General features: G+C 54.5%; 2 protein-coding genes across 3 annotated transcripts; both read right to left on the bottom strand.

The window, feature by feature from the left end:
* Positions 1–38: 38 nt before the first annotated feature.
* GDF1 (growth differentiation factor 1) lies at positions 39–5291 on the bottom strand. 2 transcript variants are annotated; one of them, XM_090125978.1, is made up of 2 exons: positions 5160–5291; positions 39–2598 (listed from the first exon to the last, which is right to left on the bottom strand). In XM_090125978.1, exons 1-2 carry the CDS (start codon positions 5224–5226, stop codon positions 1781–1783), a joined length of 885 nt encoding a protein of 294 aa, XP_089982104.1. In that variant the 5' UTR covers positions 5227–5291; the 3' UTR covers positions 39–1780. The 2 variants fall into 2 exon arrangements, with proteins under 2 accessions (XP_089982104.1, XP_031459936.2); XM_031604076.2 differs by lacking the exon at positions 5160–5291 and adding an exon at positions 3304–5047.
* Positions 5184–15570, bottom strand: CERS1 (ceramide synthase 1). Its single transcript, XM_031604077.2, has 7 exons — positions 15282–15570; positions 8850–9009; positions 8170–8350; positions 7657–7818; positions 6587–6734; positions 5878–6026; positions 5184–5458 (listed from the first exon to the last, which is right to left on the bottom strand). Exons 1-7 carry the CDS (start codon positions 15501–15503, stop codon positions 5416–5418), a joined length of 1065 nt encoding a protein of 354 aa, XP_031459937.2. The 5' UTR covers positions 15504–15570; the 3' UTR covers positions 5184–5415.
* Between the last annotated feature and the right edge of the window lie 1789 nt (positions 15571–17359).

Raw genomic sequence — 17359 nt, 5'->3', positions numbered from 1 at the left:
TTCAATGATGAAACCATGCACCATTCATTAAAACTTAGTATGATTGTAGAAACTTCAAGTTTATTACTTCCTTTAAACACAGACTGGTACAAAAGTGTGGGGCAAGCAGAGCGGACGGGGGGAAGCAAATGCAGATCCTGGGTGGGTGCTCAGCCCGGCTCCAATAACAGCTCTGCATCCCTCAGTCTGCTGTAGCCAAGTACCAAAAGGAAAGGAGTGGTTTGTGAATCCCTCCCATTTTAATTTGGAAAGAAAGAGTTCCTGCTGGGTTATGCCCCACTCAAAGCTCTTAAAACCTGCTTTCTCTGCACTATGTTAGGGGTTACTGCTGGATGTGGGGAAGCTCAAGGTGAGTCCTACCAAGCTAAGGGCTGTTCTCAAACTACTCAGCCTTCTGCTGCATAGTTCAGGCATGGCAGCAGGACAGTGCTGCAGGAAGACGTTCCTCTGCAGCTCTGGCAGTGGTTTAAACCCTTAGTGCTTCCTTGGAGGAAGAAGGCCCAGCTGCACTTGGCAATACTTCATCACATCTTGGAGACAAAATACAACACAGGTACAAAAAAAAAGTAAAAATAGTAATAGTCCAGGCTATGTTGTCAGGCTCAAAAAAAAAAAAAATTCAAGTTAACTCAGATTTCTTGTCTGTTCCCCCCAACCCCAAAAAACAGCAAAGCTGCAGCGGTGCCAGGAAAGCCTCTGCTGGAAGGGCAGCACACAGCACTGCTCTGGGGGCTTCTGTTCAGGGCATCAAACACTGCAAGAGCAACGGCCACACTGCTGCAACAGCCTGAGGACCACAGCCAAGAGCTGCAGCTCTGTCCACAAGTCCTCAAAAAACTAAACAACAACAAGCCAAATAAATCCAAAATAACCCCAAAATGCATATCCACATTATTCATGTGGTGCCTGAATTACAAGGGTTGTAATACTGCTGTGCAAAGCTGCTGATGCACAGTGCCATGTGGCTCCAGCTGCGCTCATTGCTTCACTCAGCGAGGTTAATTAGCACTGTGCTGCAGCAGAGGGAGCTCAGGGAGGGATCAAAATGCCACTGACTGCTGCACAGAGCACTGCGTGCCCCTCCTGCATGCTGCCCTTCCTCAGCCTCCTCTCCCGTGGTGCTGCTCCATAGAAGCTGATGCAGACAAACCCTCTACAACAGGTACATTGGGGATGAGCAAAAGCAATGCTAGAGATAACTCAGCTCCAAGTACACCACCATCCAGCTCAGGAGTGAAGCAGAAGCACTACAGCCTCCACTGCCCCAGGGAAGAGATTCAGTCGCGACCCAGCTCAGCGTCACGACACCATACCTCTTCTTGCAGTTGGACCAGAGCTGCTGCAGCTGAACCTGCCAGCATCACTTCACCAAAAGGGTCATTTCGTTTTGCATCGCATAAGCTGCAAAAACAACAAAGCCCAGCAGCAGCAGCTGCTCTGCCAGGCACACGAGGGGGCCGGGATTCCCAGCCTGGTGTCTCTGCCATCCACACTGGATGGCTGAGCAGCACCCAGGGTCAGACCTGATCATAACCCCGTAACCACCTGCAGGCTCTGATAGAGCACCCAGCACAGCACTACCACTACACCAGCTCTGTCACCATCCCGTCATGCAGGCCTCCTCCCTGGCTGCACATGAAGGCAGCACAGAGGGGAGCTCTGCCAGTCCCTGCCCCAACGGGAAACTCCCTAAGCACCAGCACAGAGGGCATTTATCACACTTGGATTTATTCCATCAATCATTCCGTGCCCCCCACGGCCCATACCCACATCCACTCCTCTATCTGCAGCCACACTCATCCACCACCATGTCCTCGTAGTGCCTCAGCACCACGTTGTCACTGTTGTCGTAGTAGAGGATGGAGATGGGGGAGAGCCTGACCGGCACGCAGCAGGGCTGGGGCGTCCCCTCGGGGTCCAGCGAGTGCACCATGGTCTGCAGGATGGCGTGGTTGGTGCTGTTGAGCTCAGCTGTCAGGGGGAAGGGGCACTCGCCCAGGCAGTAGTTGGCCATGTAGCCCTGCGGGGCGATGATCCAGTTCTCCCAGCCAACGTCACTAAAGCTGATGTAAAGGCGCCGGGGCTTGCAGAGGTTGCTCGGTGTGAGCGGGACGCTGTAAGCGCTCCTCCTCCTCCTGGATGCCCCGCACTGCTGCTGGCTGAGGGTCACCACCAGGAGAGAGGTATCCAGGAACGAGTCGATGCCCGCGCAGAGGCTCGGCAGCCCTGAGGCTCCATCTCCGCTCACCGCGATCTCCAGGATCAAGCCCAGGTTCCTGCTGTGCGTCGTCCAGTCCTTTGCCACATCGCTCAGGTTGAAGAGCAGAGAGCGGTGCAGGCGGGCGAAGGACTGCTCCACCAGCAGCTTGCGGCCTCGCTCCAGGGACGGCGTCCCCCTCAGCGGCACCTGGCAGCTGCGGTACAGCCTCAGCTCAAAGCCCCCCCCCCGGCCGGGGCTGTGGTACAAATTGTGGCTGAACTTGATCTCCAGCTGAGCCATCGTCAGGCGCTCGTCCTCCTCCAGCACAGAGAGGTTAAAGTACAGACGCTTCTGCAGACACAGCAGCGGATGGGGCTGCGTGCTATGAATGAAGTGGCCTGATGGAGAAGAAGAAATAAGAGGTGGTGGTGTCTGAACCCCCTTATGTCGAGCAGGATCAGCCTCCCAGTGCTCAATCAAGCTCCCGGCTGCACAGCAGGAGGAATTCAGGCAGGGCAGAGACAGGCAGCTCAACACATCCACAGCTGCTGGATCAAGACGACAGGGCCATGGGATGCTGATGGCCCCACAGCACAGCCTGCAGAAAACTGTCAGCATCTCCCCCAGGACAGGGGCGTTGTTAGGGGACTGGAGGGAAAGCAGGACGGATAGCAGCAAACTGAACTGACAAGCTGCCTGTGAAAGCCAGCCCTAGATTTCCACTGGAAACCCGAGCTCAACAGAACCTAATCGTGCCTTGAGATGCAGACGGTGTTGACACAGCAACTCCCATGGAATGGAACGGCTCAGAGAAGCCCCATGCTCAGGGCCAGCTGTGCTGTACGAGCAGCCCGAGGCAGGAGGACCAAAAGGAGAAGGGGGACGGGACCCAGCAGGACTGCTGAGCATCTGCCTCCACCGGAATCTGCGAGCCTGAACTCTAACATCATTACCTACAACACGCTCACAGATCAGACCACACGCAGCCAGGACTGCTCTCAGAAATCATTTCTGGCTGCTGCCCTGTCCTCCCCCAGCCATTCCCAGCACAGACCACAGAGGGGCTTTCAAAAGGCAGGACTCGAACGGCAGCATTTCTGTACCTTGGTCAGCGAAGACGCGGATGATGTTCCCAGGGACGTTAAACTCCTCCACCCTACAACCATCCACCGGGTCTCTGTTTGTTGCAGGAGGGCTCTTTCTCTTCTGGAAGATCCTCCAGAGCACGGATGGCACCGGAATGGGGATTTTGGGGCTGGGCTTCGCGCTCAGACCCAGGGATTTTAACAGCAAACTTTCCTGTAAACTTAAATCCATCCCCAGACTGACAGTAAGAAGAGCCCAAGCAAGGCCGGCTCCAAAGCTGGCACGCACAGGGAGAGACCACATCACCCTGCTTTCCTACCGCAGACAAAGAGCAGCGCTGTGCACAGGACCCACTGCCAGCTGCACTGAAGACAGGGCCAGGGGGTGATGATTGCCTGATGGGAGCCTTTGATCTCGTTAGCGCTCAATTAGCACACTGGGATTCCCAGGATTGGGCAGAGGGTGTGAACAGTCCCCCCTGGCTCCCCGGGGCCTGTTAACCCTTTGAGGCTGTGGCAGAACAGCAGCTCAGAGCTCCCTCCCCTTCTGCATCTCCACACCACTGAGGTCCAACAAGAAGTTCCATGCAGTGGCAATGCTGCCAGCGTGCTGAGCTGCTCCCTGTGCCCTGGAGAAGGGTGGATCTGGTGGCCACTCCACCCAGATTTGGGAGACACTGGTCAGTCCAGGCATTCTCTCACTGCCTCCTCCCCAATCAGCTCTTCAATCACAGCGTTTAACACTTCTCTCCAAAGGCTGTTAACTTCCAGCACATCGCATCTTCAAACTCTGCCCTTCAGCTCCCACCTCACACCATCCTCCCGCAGCCCAGGTGCACAGGCAGCAATCAGCACCCACTTCCCACACAGGGTCCCCCCACCCAGCCACACACACAGCAAATGCTGCAACCCAACCAGTGCCAGTGCCCAGCACACCGACGCTCTGAGATTCAGTTTCCTTCATTTCCTCCTTCCTGCAAATCCAGTTCAAAAGCCAAGAAACTAAAGCACACAGATAGAGCCCTCTGAAACTCTGCTAGGAAATTACAAGGTGACGCATCCTGCCACAGCTTGGCAGTTTCCATCACGCCAAAGTCACATTTTGCTTTCAGTTTACCATGTAACTTTCCCTGAGGCTCACGTGGCAGCAGTGAGTCAAATCAACATAAAAGAGATCAAACAGTAAAAAAAAAAAAAATAAAAAATTAGCCAACCTCTGATGCCTGGAACGGCTGCATCCAGCATCCTCCCACTGCCTACTGATTCCGGCCAGGAGGAGCTCTGTGCTGGGTCAGCCCGTTTCAGGGCTTCACAGCAATGAGGTGACCCAGCCCAGCACCCAGCTCCCACCAGGCTCAGGTCAGTGCTGCCTGGAAAAGCAGCACAGGCAGCAGAGATTGACTGCTCTCTGCTCAAGCAAGCAGACATTGCTGGGCAAGAGTCTGGAGATCTCTCTTACATGGGCTCATCTTGGGCCAGAATAATGCTCCAGGGCTGGGTTTCCAGGAAGACCTGCACGTGAGAACTGTGCTGCATGCTGCAGCCTCCAGAGAAGCACAGACATCTCTGAGTTAGAGACCCCTCCAGGTCAGCAAGGCCCAGAAGTGCACTGCTTCACCCCTCTGCTGCCTGCTGGCACCTGGAGCAGAGCTGGCTTTAGGCTCCCTATGCCCGATACTGCAGTGCTAATGGAGGAGAGGACGCTCCCCTCCCCAGCTGACACTGCATCAGAGGACCCTTCAGTGCTGCTGAGGCAGAACGATGGGGAGGGGCCAATGCAAACAACAGCAGAAATCACAAGGGGACTGAGAATAGCTGAGGGATGGAGTGAGAGAGGAAGCACCAGGGGACCTAAAGCCAGCTCCAAATCCTACCTGGACCAGCAAAGCCACTGCCTCTCAACTGAACCAGCATGTACGGGCTACAGAAAGTACACAGCATCAGCTGAAGCCTGGTCACAGGCAAGGCCTGGCAGGGGCCTGTTCCATCAGTGGCATCTCTTCCCCGGCTCCAGGCAGGGGATGAAGGGGCGTAGGGGATTAAGTTCTTCTTGTGCCTTTCATTTGCTGGGATTGAGCGTAGGGTCCTGGGTCAGTCCCCAGATCCAGCCAGGCTGCAGCAGCCACGCTCTTATAACCTCTTGTCTTTCACGAGTCCATTCTTCAGGTGCATCCTGTGAATGAGAGCACAGCAGACAGTGAGCTTTGCCTCTGCACCGACCCTCCATCCCCTACTCTCACAGATCATTGCTGAGGTCAGACCTGCCATAACAGGCTCATGCAGGCAGTTTGAGACTGTTCCCCTGTCAGTCAGACCTGCTCTATGGGATCCAGCATCTCACCTGACTCTGTGCTCCACACGAACAGCAGATGCTGCTCAGGGAGCAGTGTCACACACACAGCCAGTTCTGCCTGGTGAGCAGGGGAAGGGAAAGGTGAGGATTCATGGGACAAAGGTGGACAGACACACCACAATGCTGAGGTGTGGAGATACAAAGTTCTTCCTGATCCCTGCAGCTATTTTTCATACCCTGCATCCTTCCCTTCCCCCAGCCCAGAGGTGCTGCCCATGTCCCCACCCCTGCCCACGCACCCTTCTTTCAGAGCACTGGGCAGCTGGAGCCCACTCTCTTTCTTCTTGGCTGCTGTGGTTTTCTTGCTGTCCTCCACATCATACTCACGCACGTCATTCACCTCGTGCACCTGCCCCATCAGCACCTTGGCCACAAACAGGACGATGTACTGCAGGAGGAAAGGCACCGTCAGCCACGAGCCCCAGCCCAGAGCTGTTCCACCAGCCCACTCCATCCCTTTTGCTGCAGGGGGCATCCCTCTGCTGCCTTCAGCCCCGCAGTAGGCAGCTCCCATAGGGGTGGCCAAAGCCCTGGGATGAAATGCTGCTATAAATGCCACTGACTGATTTCATCACCACCAGACAATGGGTGCAGCTGCCACCCAGCCCAGCCCAGGGTTCAGCTTCACCCCTCCCCCAGAACTTCAGGAGATGCCATGGCATCTGTGCCTGTATCGCATTCCCACCTGCTGCGGTGCCAAGGAGCCCCCGGGCAATGACAGTCTATAGCAATCCCTTCCCATGGATCCCACGGGCTGAGAGACAACATTCTCAGTTCCAGCACCAAGAAGCCCTCTGGGCACTGCCCTCCTCCCTTCCCACTCAAACCCCCACACCTCCCCGTGCTGCAGCTCCCACAGCCGCCCTGCAGAGGCAGGCAGCAGGCATTACACAGCAGCAGCTCAGGCAGGAAAGGCAGTGCAGGGGTTGCTGAGCTTCCCCTACTCACCAGAAACCAGTAGATGTTCATCAGAGTGAGGACAAGGAGCAGAGCATTGAAGAAGAAGTAGAAGGGGATATTAGGAACCGACTGGAGGCTGGAGTAGCAAGTGGCATAGAGCACCTTGAGGGGAAACCAGTAGAGACGGAACCAAAACCTGCAGGGCAGAGGGAGCAGGGTGGGATTAATGGCCCCCAGGGATTCCCAGAGCAGCTTCCTCCAGCACAGCCTCCCTTGTCAACTCCTCCTGCAGCTGGCAGTCCCTGCCCCTGGCATCTGATTTGGGTTTAAAGGCCCGGTTCTAGGACTTCACACAGACCCCCTGAATGGGCAGGTACAGTAGTGAGGGTGCTATTACCAGGGGCTGAGCACCAGCACCAGGCTGAGAAATGGTTTTCTCAGAATAGAGGCAATTCTACAGCGCAGATTTTCTCAGCTGGATGGGGGGACAGCAGAGGAGTATAGCTGGAAGGTTTTCTTAGTTCTGTGCATCCCTTGTTTATCACTCAAAACCTTCCTTGTTCTCCTCCCCCTCATATCAATCGCTCCTGTTGCCACCTCTCCTTTTCAGAGAAGCCTGCAGAGAGGGAGGAAGGAGACAAAGGGATGCACCAGGAGTGACAACCTGTGAGTAATTCATCTCTGCTCTACATCTTTCTCTCCTGCCTTTCCCCAGGAGAAGCAGCAGGGCTGGGATCTGAGACAAGCCCACGTCCCATTTGCTTCTTAAAAAAAAAAAAAGAAGAAAAAAAAACAACCCACAAAAATTGTTTATTAATGCTAAAACCAAATGAGTGGGAAAACGGGAACAGCTCCTCCTCCCCTGGGGTCATTTGTCATGCTGCAAGCAAAATTTCACAGGCACTTCTGTGGTGACAGACGGCAAAGTGACTACAGAAGGATTCCAAGCCCAGCATGGGGTCAGGCTCTGCAGGAACCTCTTCCCAAATAGTTTATAGAAACAACTGGTTCCCATGCACACACACCCAGCAGGCTGTACCCCGGGGCACCAGGGGGACTGCAAAAGCTGGCAAGGAGAGCTGGAAGTGGGATCAGGGCTGGCAGGCAGACAAACTCACCAGCTGACACTGAAGGTGATGCAGCCAATGTTGGAGATGATGTCGTTGAGCCGATGGTAGACACCCCCCCGGTGCTTGAAGTAGACATTGAGCTTAGTGAATTCCAGCTGCACGTCATTAATATCGTGCAGGAAGAGCACGAGGATGCCCACGTTGTGGTACCTGCAGGAAAGGGGAACAGGGAGGGAGGGAGACATGAGGACACAGCACACAGCACGCACTGCCCAGCGCAGTAAGCAGATGGGCTCTGTGAATAACGCAGAACAAGGCCTGGGAAGGCACAGTGTGGCAGCGTGCTGCAGGGCAGGTCTGGCACTGAGCAATGGTTTGTGAGCACTGGGATTGCTGGGGGAGTACAGGCTTAATGGTAGGAAGAATCTGTGCCGGCCCAGGGTGAATCCCCCAGTGCATCACGAGATGCATGGGAGCACAGAAAAGCCACAGCCTTTGTTGCACATTGCCAAGGGTGGCACAGGTACAGCACAGGGACAGCATGGCAGCCAAGGCCCTCACCTGAAAGCGTAGGAGAAGGCTATAAGGGTCAGAGCAACCACGTGGTGGAGCAGCATGACAACGGAGTCCTTGCGCCACGTGTCCATGTAGGCAGTGGCATAGATGGAGTGCCCATAGAAGCTGCACTGCAACAGGTAGGCGACAGCGATGTCCGTGGGCACATCCATACCCTTCTTCCAGTCTACAATGGGAGAAAGACACCCAGGGTGAACCCAGAGCCTTTGTCAGCATCAGAGACAGGAGTGCAAACAGCGAGGAGCCAGCAGCAGCCAGAGCTGCCCCAGGTCAGCACTTTGCTGTGCTCAGCTTCCACTCAGGACTTCCCAGATGAAAACGAGGTAAAGGACCCAGACATCCTGGCTCCCAGACTCCTCCTCTGGCATCAGACCCATTCCCCCTCAGGGACTCAGGGCAGAAGCCTTGATTTACTTCCCTCCTTCTCTAACTCCTCAACCCCTCTTTCCTCCAAAGGTATCCCTGCTGTCTGCAACAGCCACTAGGTGACACCCTCTCTGTAACAGAGACAGTCTGTTCTGTACTAAAATCATCACAGAAAAGCTAATGTGGAGGCTTGGTCTGAGAATTTCTCCCCCACCAACTTCAGTTCCCTTGTTCAACTCACTTTCCTACGAACCTGAACATCCTAATCCACCCCCACTTCTCCCTGACTCTTACTGTACCGTAAAAGACGGACGGTGGGTTGTAGAAGAAGGGGTAGTCAGTGAAGAACAGCAGGTAGCAGCCATACGACCAGGATATCGTGTAGAAAAGCAGCTTCCAGGCACTCTCAGGCATCTTGGCAGCATCTTTCGGCTGCAGCTTGCACCACTCACCGAAGGGCTGTAAGGAGAAGGGAGAAGTGTCAGCACACAGCAAGGAGACCCCGAGGAGCCCAGCACAGAGCTCACAGAATCTCTGAGGGACTCCAACACCACGCGCTGCCAGAGAGGACAAAACCAAGGACGTGAGGCTCATTATTTTGGCTTTCTTTACAGCTTGAGCTGGGAGGCCTGAGAAAGAGCCTAAAGCGGGGAAAAATGCAAAGTTGGAGATTCATCCACTCAGCCTTGGCCATGTTGGAAAGCTGCAAAAGCAGAGCCTTGCAGAGAAGGAGGAAATGTACAGCACGCATCCCAGGGTCTGGGCATCACTCCATCACCCTGGCTCCAGGAGCAGGGCTGACCACAGCTTGCTTTTGCAGAACAGAATCAATACAACCGTAATCAAATCAAGTCCCATCTGCATAAGGAAATCCAGAAGAGGAAGCTCTAACAATACCACCCTACGCATTTGGACTTTGCAGTGCTGCCAGGTCCCAGAAAAGAACCTTTCAAGTGAGGAAGTGATGGTTTTGCTGAGTCCTGAACACAGCTGCTGCTTTCCAACCAGTGGGGCACAGAACCCTCCTGCACAGCCAGCACTGGAGGGAGCAACTCTGCATGTAATGCGCGTGTAAGGGCTGCTCATCCTGCTCCCTCACCCACAGCCGGCTTGTTTTTCACCCCTGTGGTTTGCAGCAGCCTTCCTGCTGGTCAGGACTCAGAGACAGGAGGCAAAGCCTCCCCAAATATGGCCAAAGTGATGAAGGAGAGGATGAGCAGTTCAGTGGATCGCTCACCCTATTAAGAATGAAACTTTCTCGCTTCAAGTTCCCCACGACGCCGAGGATGACGAGGAGTACATCTGAGTTTTGATACTCACACTTTGCAACAGCAAGAGAGCGAGGGGCCAGGGACTGCTCAGAAATTACAGAAAGCAAAGCTCCAGCATTAAACAGCTCAGCTCCCCAGGAGTAAAATGAAGGATAGCATGAGCTGCTCCAGCTCAGATCACGCGTGCTCTGCAGGATGAGCGAGCGCAACCCTTCGCTCAGCTATGGCTCTCAGCACTGATGTTTTCCCTCGGTGGCAGCTGAGCAACACCAGACACCACCTCTGCTTCTAATCATGAGACTGACAGGGCCCTACCAGTCCCAGCAGCCTCCACCCGGCCGCAGCAGAGCATCACTCAGTGTCCAGCAGGAATTGCCCCTCCTGAAACAGATAACACACCCCGAGGCCGCGGGGGGAGCGCTCCACTGGGAGAGATAAGCCAGAGATGAAAACAAAATGCTTGCAAAGTAACCATACCCTGCCCCAGGTCAGCACTTTCTGCAGCCTGCGCTTGGCTCCTTGATGCTCAAAGTCTATATTAAGGCTCCAGCTGTCCCCAGGCAGAGGCCCGCCTGGCTTTTAGCCCCTCTCTGTGTCAGATTTTCAAAGGACTCCACTCTCGGTCTAAAAGTGCTTTGTTCTGAGCTTTGAGCAGCGCTGGGAAATTCCGACCTGGAAGCAGCAGCCCCTCAATGCTCTGCCAAGCTGCCCACAGCCCCTGCAGCCAAAAGGGGCAGCTCCAGCCTCCCCCCTGCATCCTGCATTCACAGCGTGGCTGAGAACAACACACTGCTGCCAAAGCCTCTTCCAACAGGAGCCACGGCAGGAAAAAGAGAAGGAAGCTTGAAGGGTGAATGAATAATGCAGAGACAGAAAGTCCCGAGCCCAGAAAGCATGAATTATTTGTATCTCCTTAAAGTGGAGCAGAGAAGCAGCTCAGCTGTGTGGGCAGCTCAATACTTTGCCAAGGCAGACCTTGTGCTCTTCATTAGGGACTGGATTTAGGACATAGGGCTCAACCCCACAACCCTGTTGCAGCAGTGCTGTCAATCAGCAGCCAAGTCACTCAGCTGCATCTCTGCACTCGGTTCCCCACCTGAAAAAGGTGAAGGCTACTACATTTCTATCCCAGGCAGGCAGAGCTGACAACAAGGGCTATCACCCATTGCACATCCTGCTGGGCCAGCCGTTTCTGGAGGCTCGGGCCCTTGGCAGAGATTGCAGCAGTGCAGCAAACCTGGCAAACCTGTCCTCAGGGCAGTGACGTGTGAGGTAGGAGATGTGCAAGGCAGGAGATGCCCTCCCGCTACCCAGCTGTCGTTCCCATGGCAACAGCACGGAGATGCCTGTTGCTAAGGGCAACGGGTGCTGCTGCTGGAGCAGTGGATCTGGCTCCAGCTGAAAGAGCCCAAAGCTCTTGGCAAGTGATGTAATGGGGCTGCTCTTAAAGGGCGACCGGCTCTTCCTACCTCCTCCACGATACTCCCACACAAACCTTCACAAGAACCTTCTGATTCACTTGTAAAATTAATGGGAAACAGGGTGGGAGGGCTGTGCCAGCTCCCCCGCGCTGCCTGGCACAACCTGGGGGCTGGGAAAGAAGCACAGCAGTGGGTGAGAGCACTGAGAGCAGCTTGGAGCTGCAGGGAAAGAAAACCCAAATGGAAACTGCTGCTGCCCACAGCGCCGGAGAAGTGACAGAAACTACGTGTTCACAGAAAGACCAAACACACTCACACCCCTCCTGCAGCCCGGGGCACTGAAGGAAAGCAGAGCATCCCCTTAAATCTGCAGGCAGCTGCAGCAGCAGGACAGGAGTCCTTCCAGCAACCTGGCAGGTTTGCAGTGAGAGGTTATGAATCAAAGCTTGTTACAGCCTCTCAGCACCTCAGTTTCTCAGCAAAGGCACTGGGAAGCTGGGCTGGGCTCTGGACAACACTTTCCAGATAAATGTGATAAAACTGACAACTGCAGCAAGCCAGCAGACATTATTTCTTCCTCTGTTCCTCTGTAAGCAGTCAAATTTCCCCCATGGAGAGAAAAGCAATAGCACACCCTCTCTGGAGACCCAACCCAGCTGCCAACAGGGTGCTGCGGGGGCTGAATAACCTTCTCATGCCTGAGTGCTGACACAGCAGCACGGGGAGGGCAGCCCCCGCTCTGAGACCTGCAGCTTCGCTCCCAGGGTGAAGAAAAGGCCCATTGTTGTGGCTTCTCCCCTCGAGCTGCCACGGTTTGTGCTTCAAATGCTGAGCAGAGCACAGCAGGATGAGCCGGGGAGGTGGGTGAGGAAGAGCCAACAGCAAGGGCTGCTCTGGGTGGTGGGTTTGGGGACAGCAGTCATTTCCTTCAATTCACATGCCCTGTTCTGGGGTTTGGAAAAAAACAAGCCTTGACAATACTGTAAAATGGAGAAAAGTTACATAAATCACTGGAAGGGAGAATAGGGAGCATTGCTGTCCAGCTTCCACACCAGTGCTGAGACTGTATGGCAGCACTTACCTAGAAACTGTTTTCTGAGCCATGTTCCAATGTACACAATAATACCTTTCCTTGCAGAAGGCACTGCAACGTCCTACAAACTACACCACTAAGGCAGCAAGCTGACTAGTGGGCCTAAAACAGAAAACATTCACCCACAGCAGAGAAAAGGCAGCCGTTGCAGCAGGGGGTACCTGACAGCCACCAGATTCAGAGGCAGAACCGAAGCTTTCATTCAGAACAGAATGCACTTGGCCTGGGTGCTGCTGGGCTCAGCTGCCCTGCGGATGCTCAGCTCACACAGGGATGCTCAGCTCACTGCTTTTTAATCCAACTCTCAGGGTCTGCCTGCAGCCACTCCACGCAGCCATCAGGGACTCTCCCTGTCTGGTAATCCACATTTGCTCAGCTACTTGGGATCTTTCCTACACCAAAACAAATCTTTTCCATTTTCACACCAAGCAAGGACCCCGTGAAAAAGTGACAACAGGCAAAAATCATCTTTGCTCTAAGGATGATGGGAAAACCACTTGTAATGCACAGACCTGGCAGTTTCAATGGGTGAGAAGCACACGCTTTCAAATCCTAACCAAACCCCTCCCATCACACGCACAAACTCTACTGCTCCTTCAAACCAACGGTCAGATATTTCGTGACAAAGGTTAAATGTGGTGAGAAACAAAACTGCTGCCCTGCTGCTCCCACCGAGAAAAGTAGGGCGATGCAAATAGCACAGGAAGAGGTGCATGGCTTTAAGGCACTCGTCTCACAGAGGAGCAGTCACAGCCAGAGCAAAGCGAGATGCACTGTATGGTTCAGGCTTCAAGGTCTCACGGTAAGAGTCACTTCCTCTGCAGACACAGAGTTACAATTCAAGCTGCAAGATCTATTATTCATAAGCAGCACGCAGGAAAGTAGCATTCTCCGGACACAGAGTGCATTCATTTTTATAACTGTATTTCTGTTCTTGCAGGGAACGTGAAGGTATTCAAAAGGAGGAAGGATGCTCTGAGTCTGCACTGGGAGGCAGTCCTAATGCAGGACAAGTTTCCTCCCAGTGTTAAACAAGAGGGTTTTACTTTCTCACTGACTTTTCCCCAAGTGAGGAAGCCTCTTGCTGGGTGCCCCACTGCCCATACAGGAGGCACGCAATACAAACCCATCCCATAAAATCTGCCAAAGGCTGTTGAGGAGAGCCAGAATCTCCAGCTTTCCCCATAGCAAGTCCAGCAGAACAAGCAGAGAAATGCTTCAAGTTCTTCAATTAAAGGTAAATACACACACAGTTGTCTCTCACTGCTGCCACCCCTCCAGCCCTCTGCTGGGAGGAAACTGATGCTATCGCACACCCGCTCACCCCTGCAGCACACGCAGGCGTAGCCACAAGAAGTGGCTCTGATGAACCCTCCTTGCTCCTCTGCAATTACAAACATGACCCACTTCTCCCTGGGAACAATACCTGAGCATCGGTGCACGCTGCCAAGCGTCCTCCGAGGGCACGGAGGGGACTGCACAGCTCCAAGAGCTTTTTTCACACTCTGATTACTGCTCGCTCTGTAAAGCTGAGCCTTTTACAAGGAGAAACTGGAGCACGAAGGGAACACATCCCATTTGTTACAGCAGACCTATCGTTACCTCCAGCCCCGCTCAGCCCAGAGCTCCCAGGCACTGTGTGTGCCCAGCAGCAGCCCCAGGCAGACAGGGCTGCAGGGGAAGCAGCCCTGCACAGAAAGCCAGCCCATTATCACTGACACCTTGCCTAACCATCAGCTTCCAATGGCTCCAGAGGCCTTGGACTGGAACTTTGCACAAGGTCAGGCTCCAGCTCCACTGGATAAGCAAAAGCAACTCTGAAAAGCAAAGGCAGAGCTGCTTTGGAGGCCTCAGCAATGTAAGTCCTGATAGCCTAATTACAGGATGCAAGGTGGCTCTCTTTAATCTATGAAACAGTTTCTGAAGGAAGCGATTTCCCCAGGGCACAACCGCCCGGCCATGCAGACACGAGGAGCCCTGTGCTCCATCACTGCTCCAGGCTGTGTGTCACTGTGCTCCTGGGAGATGAGAAAACAGCTGAGAGCTGAGGACTCCCACCTGACCCAACACTGCGTTAGTTCTGTTGTTCCAATCCTCTCAAGGCTGCAGGAACGGCACTGCAGAGCAGCAGCACCTCTCTGGAAAGGCAGAGAAGAAGAAATTGCTCCTGCTGGGACTGAGCCACCAGAAAGGAAGCATAGGGCTCAATTCATCATGGATGCTTTTCACAGCAAAAAAATAAAATAAAATAAAAATAAAAGGGACTGTTCTTCGTTCTCAGGGAAGCCCTGTTCATTCTGTTCCTTACAAAGCACCGCACTAACAGGGAGGGGGATGATGGTCAGCAAACCCACCCGGGGGCTGAGCAAGCTGCGTGCAAGCACCCCGCATCCCATCCCCAGCTCTGAAGGTCAGCCCAGCGCTGCAGCACGCAGCCATCCCCACCGCCGCGCCAGGGAAGGAAAGCGGGGAAGGACATTTTTCATGCAAACCGCAGCTGATGCCGAGAAACGTGGCCCGGTCCTTTGAGCACCTGCAGGAAATAATCCCCAGCCCCCTACCCGACCCCGTTACGTAGCGTGGATAGAGCTCTCCCGCGCCACGGGACCCCCAGCCCTCCGGTGACGCTCTGCCCTGCGGGATGCCGCCCGGGGTGGGACCGCAATGCCCCCTTGACGGCACGCAGCCCCAGGGGACGGACGATTTTTCCCACACAAACCACCTAGAAGAACACCACGCTTCTCTGCGCGACGAGCTCGGGATGGAGATGGAGCCGGAGCCCTGCGGGGCGAGGACCGGCGGCTCTGCGCAAGGAGGATTCAACCGCAGCGGGAAAGGCGCTCACGGCGCAACGAACCCACGGGGTTTAACCTCAAGACAGGGCGTCGGAACGAGCCGCAGCCCCGGGCAAGGAGGACGAGCCCTCCCGCATCCCGCGGTACTGACCCGAAAGACGCGGCGGGCGGCGGCGCGGCGCAGCACGGTCCAACCCAGCGCGCACAGCCCGCACAGCAGCACTTCTCCCCAGCGCAGGTGCGCGTTCTCGGCCCACGTCCTCCTCGACAGCTCCCAGCCGCAGTCCGCGCAGCCCCGAGCGGCCGCCGCCAGGCTGCCGTACCCGCGCCGCAGCAGCTGCCCGTAGCCGGGCATGGGCTCGGAGCCCCGCATGGCGCTCAGCGCCGTTCGCCCATCGCCCCGCCGTGCCCGGCGGCACCGCGCAGGCTCCGCGCAGAGCGGGTCGGTCCGGCCCCCCGCCGTTACCGGGCCCTGGAGCCGCCCACGGGAGGAGCCTCGGCGCTCCGGTGCCTGCTAATTAGCGGCGACTCATTAGCGGCCTGGCAACGGGCGTTGAACGAAGCTACGCTGGAGTTTCTAATACGGAAAGCGACGCGATCGCTCTCTTGAACGATGAGCCCCGACAGCGGGCACGGCGACAGCGAGAACCGCCAGCAAAAACACCGGGATTTCAGATGGCATCCTGCAGGGCACAGCTGCTCCCGCTGCCCATCACGAGGTGCCATCAGCACCCGGCAACACCACCCAGCAGAGCCCTCCACGTTCAACATCCTTACCATCCACTCCTTATTATTATTCTGTAAACAGTTCTCCGTGCTTCTCTCCGTTCCACCGGTCTCACAAAAGCCTCGCACGGCAGGAATTTATCCTCTTTATCCTCTCCTCGCAGGGTGTTTCCACCACCCCGTTACAGTTACGACAGGAGCAGAAGTTCAGCCACGGCCCAAAAGGCTGCGGGATAAAGAGATGCACCTGGAGAAACGCAAACCCTGCCTCAGGGCCAACCCTTATGACAGCCCTTACTGAGCACCTCCTCCCCGAGATGGGCAGCCTGCATTCCAGCACGCTGCTGGTTCATGCAGCAGAAATCTCATCAACAAGGAGCTCACAATTAAAAGCAGTCAAATCGATAGCCATGCACAGATCAAACGTTTGCTTTGCAAGAAGAACAGGTTTAAGGTGCAGGTTCTCCTGAAATGCTGGCACAAATGCAGCACAGGAACCTCAGAGCAATGCATTGGAGCAGCACAGCTGTGTTCTGCATCAGCCACGGAGCAGTAATTGGTGCCCAATGCACCTCAATGACAACCTCAAGTGCAGCAGTAAGATTCCCTACTGGCAGAGACAGACAAATAATCACTCATAAATAGAAAACCCATCTGTGGAATCCTAAGTTGAAAAAATAGGAGTTTTAAGCCATCTAAAAGTCCCAGAGCCATGCTGGGAGAGTCATTCTGCCTTCAAGTTCTTTGGAACTTCTCTAATTGCTCTGGGGCAGCAAAGAGAAAACACAAACTCATTCCTCTCATAGGTCTGAACATCACTGTTCCCCTATTCTCACACTGACAGGGCTGGCTCCTTCAACGCCACTTGCTTTTATTGTTTACGTTTTTAAGTCAATTTATCATGGCCCATCAAGTGGGTAATGGCTGCCCTGAGCACACAAGCCCCTTTCACATCTCGCTCAGACAGCTCCACAAAGGAAACATTCATTCAAGACTGGACCATGAATAACCCCTCATTGAAAAGAGCTGCTTGCTAAACAAGCCAAGGAAAGAGACAATGAGCTCTTTCAGAGCAATCACCGCGAGGTGGGCACAAAGGAAATGCCAGTTAGACGCATTTACAGTGTGGTATAAACCCCCTCTTCTCCCTCTCCCGAAAACGTTTTCCGAAAGATAATTCAAAAGATAAATCAAATATTGGAGTTCAGGAGGCCCCACCGAGGGTTCCAGGCAGACATCTGTTCTTCGTATCTGTGACACAAAACAACCACCCGACACAAAAGGCAGCCTGAAATGCTGCACAGGAGTCCAAGGCATAATCACACAGTGCTCTATTAGTTATGTTCCATTACATGTCAGGTGCAACAACCATCACGTTCTCAGGAATGGCTGGGGACAAATACTTCCACACGTACTGCAGGATGTACTTTGTTAAAGAAAGATCCAAAGCTTTCCTGGCTCCAGGACATGAGATGTTGCATTTATCAACTTAAGATCAGGGCT

Source organism: Phasianus colchicus, chromosome 28, assembly GCF_987193195.1.
Source record: "Phasianus colchicus chromosome 28, bPhaCol1.hap1.1, whole genome shotgun sequence".
Lineage (NCBI taxonomy): Eukaryota > Metazoa > Chordata > Aves > Galliformes > Phasianidae > Phasianus > Phasianus colchicus.
The sequence above is the reverse complement of the archived record's forward strand: the minus strand, read 5'-3'. Positions and strand labels throughout refer to the sequence as shown.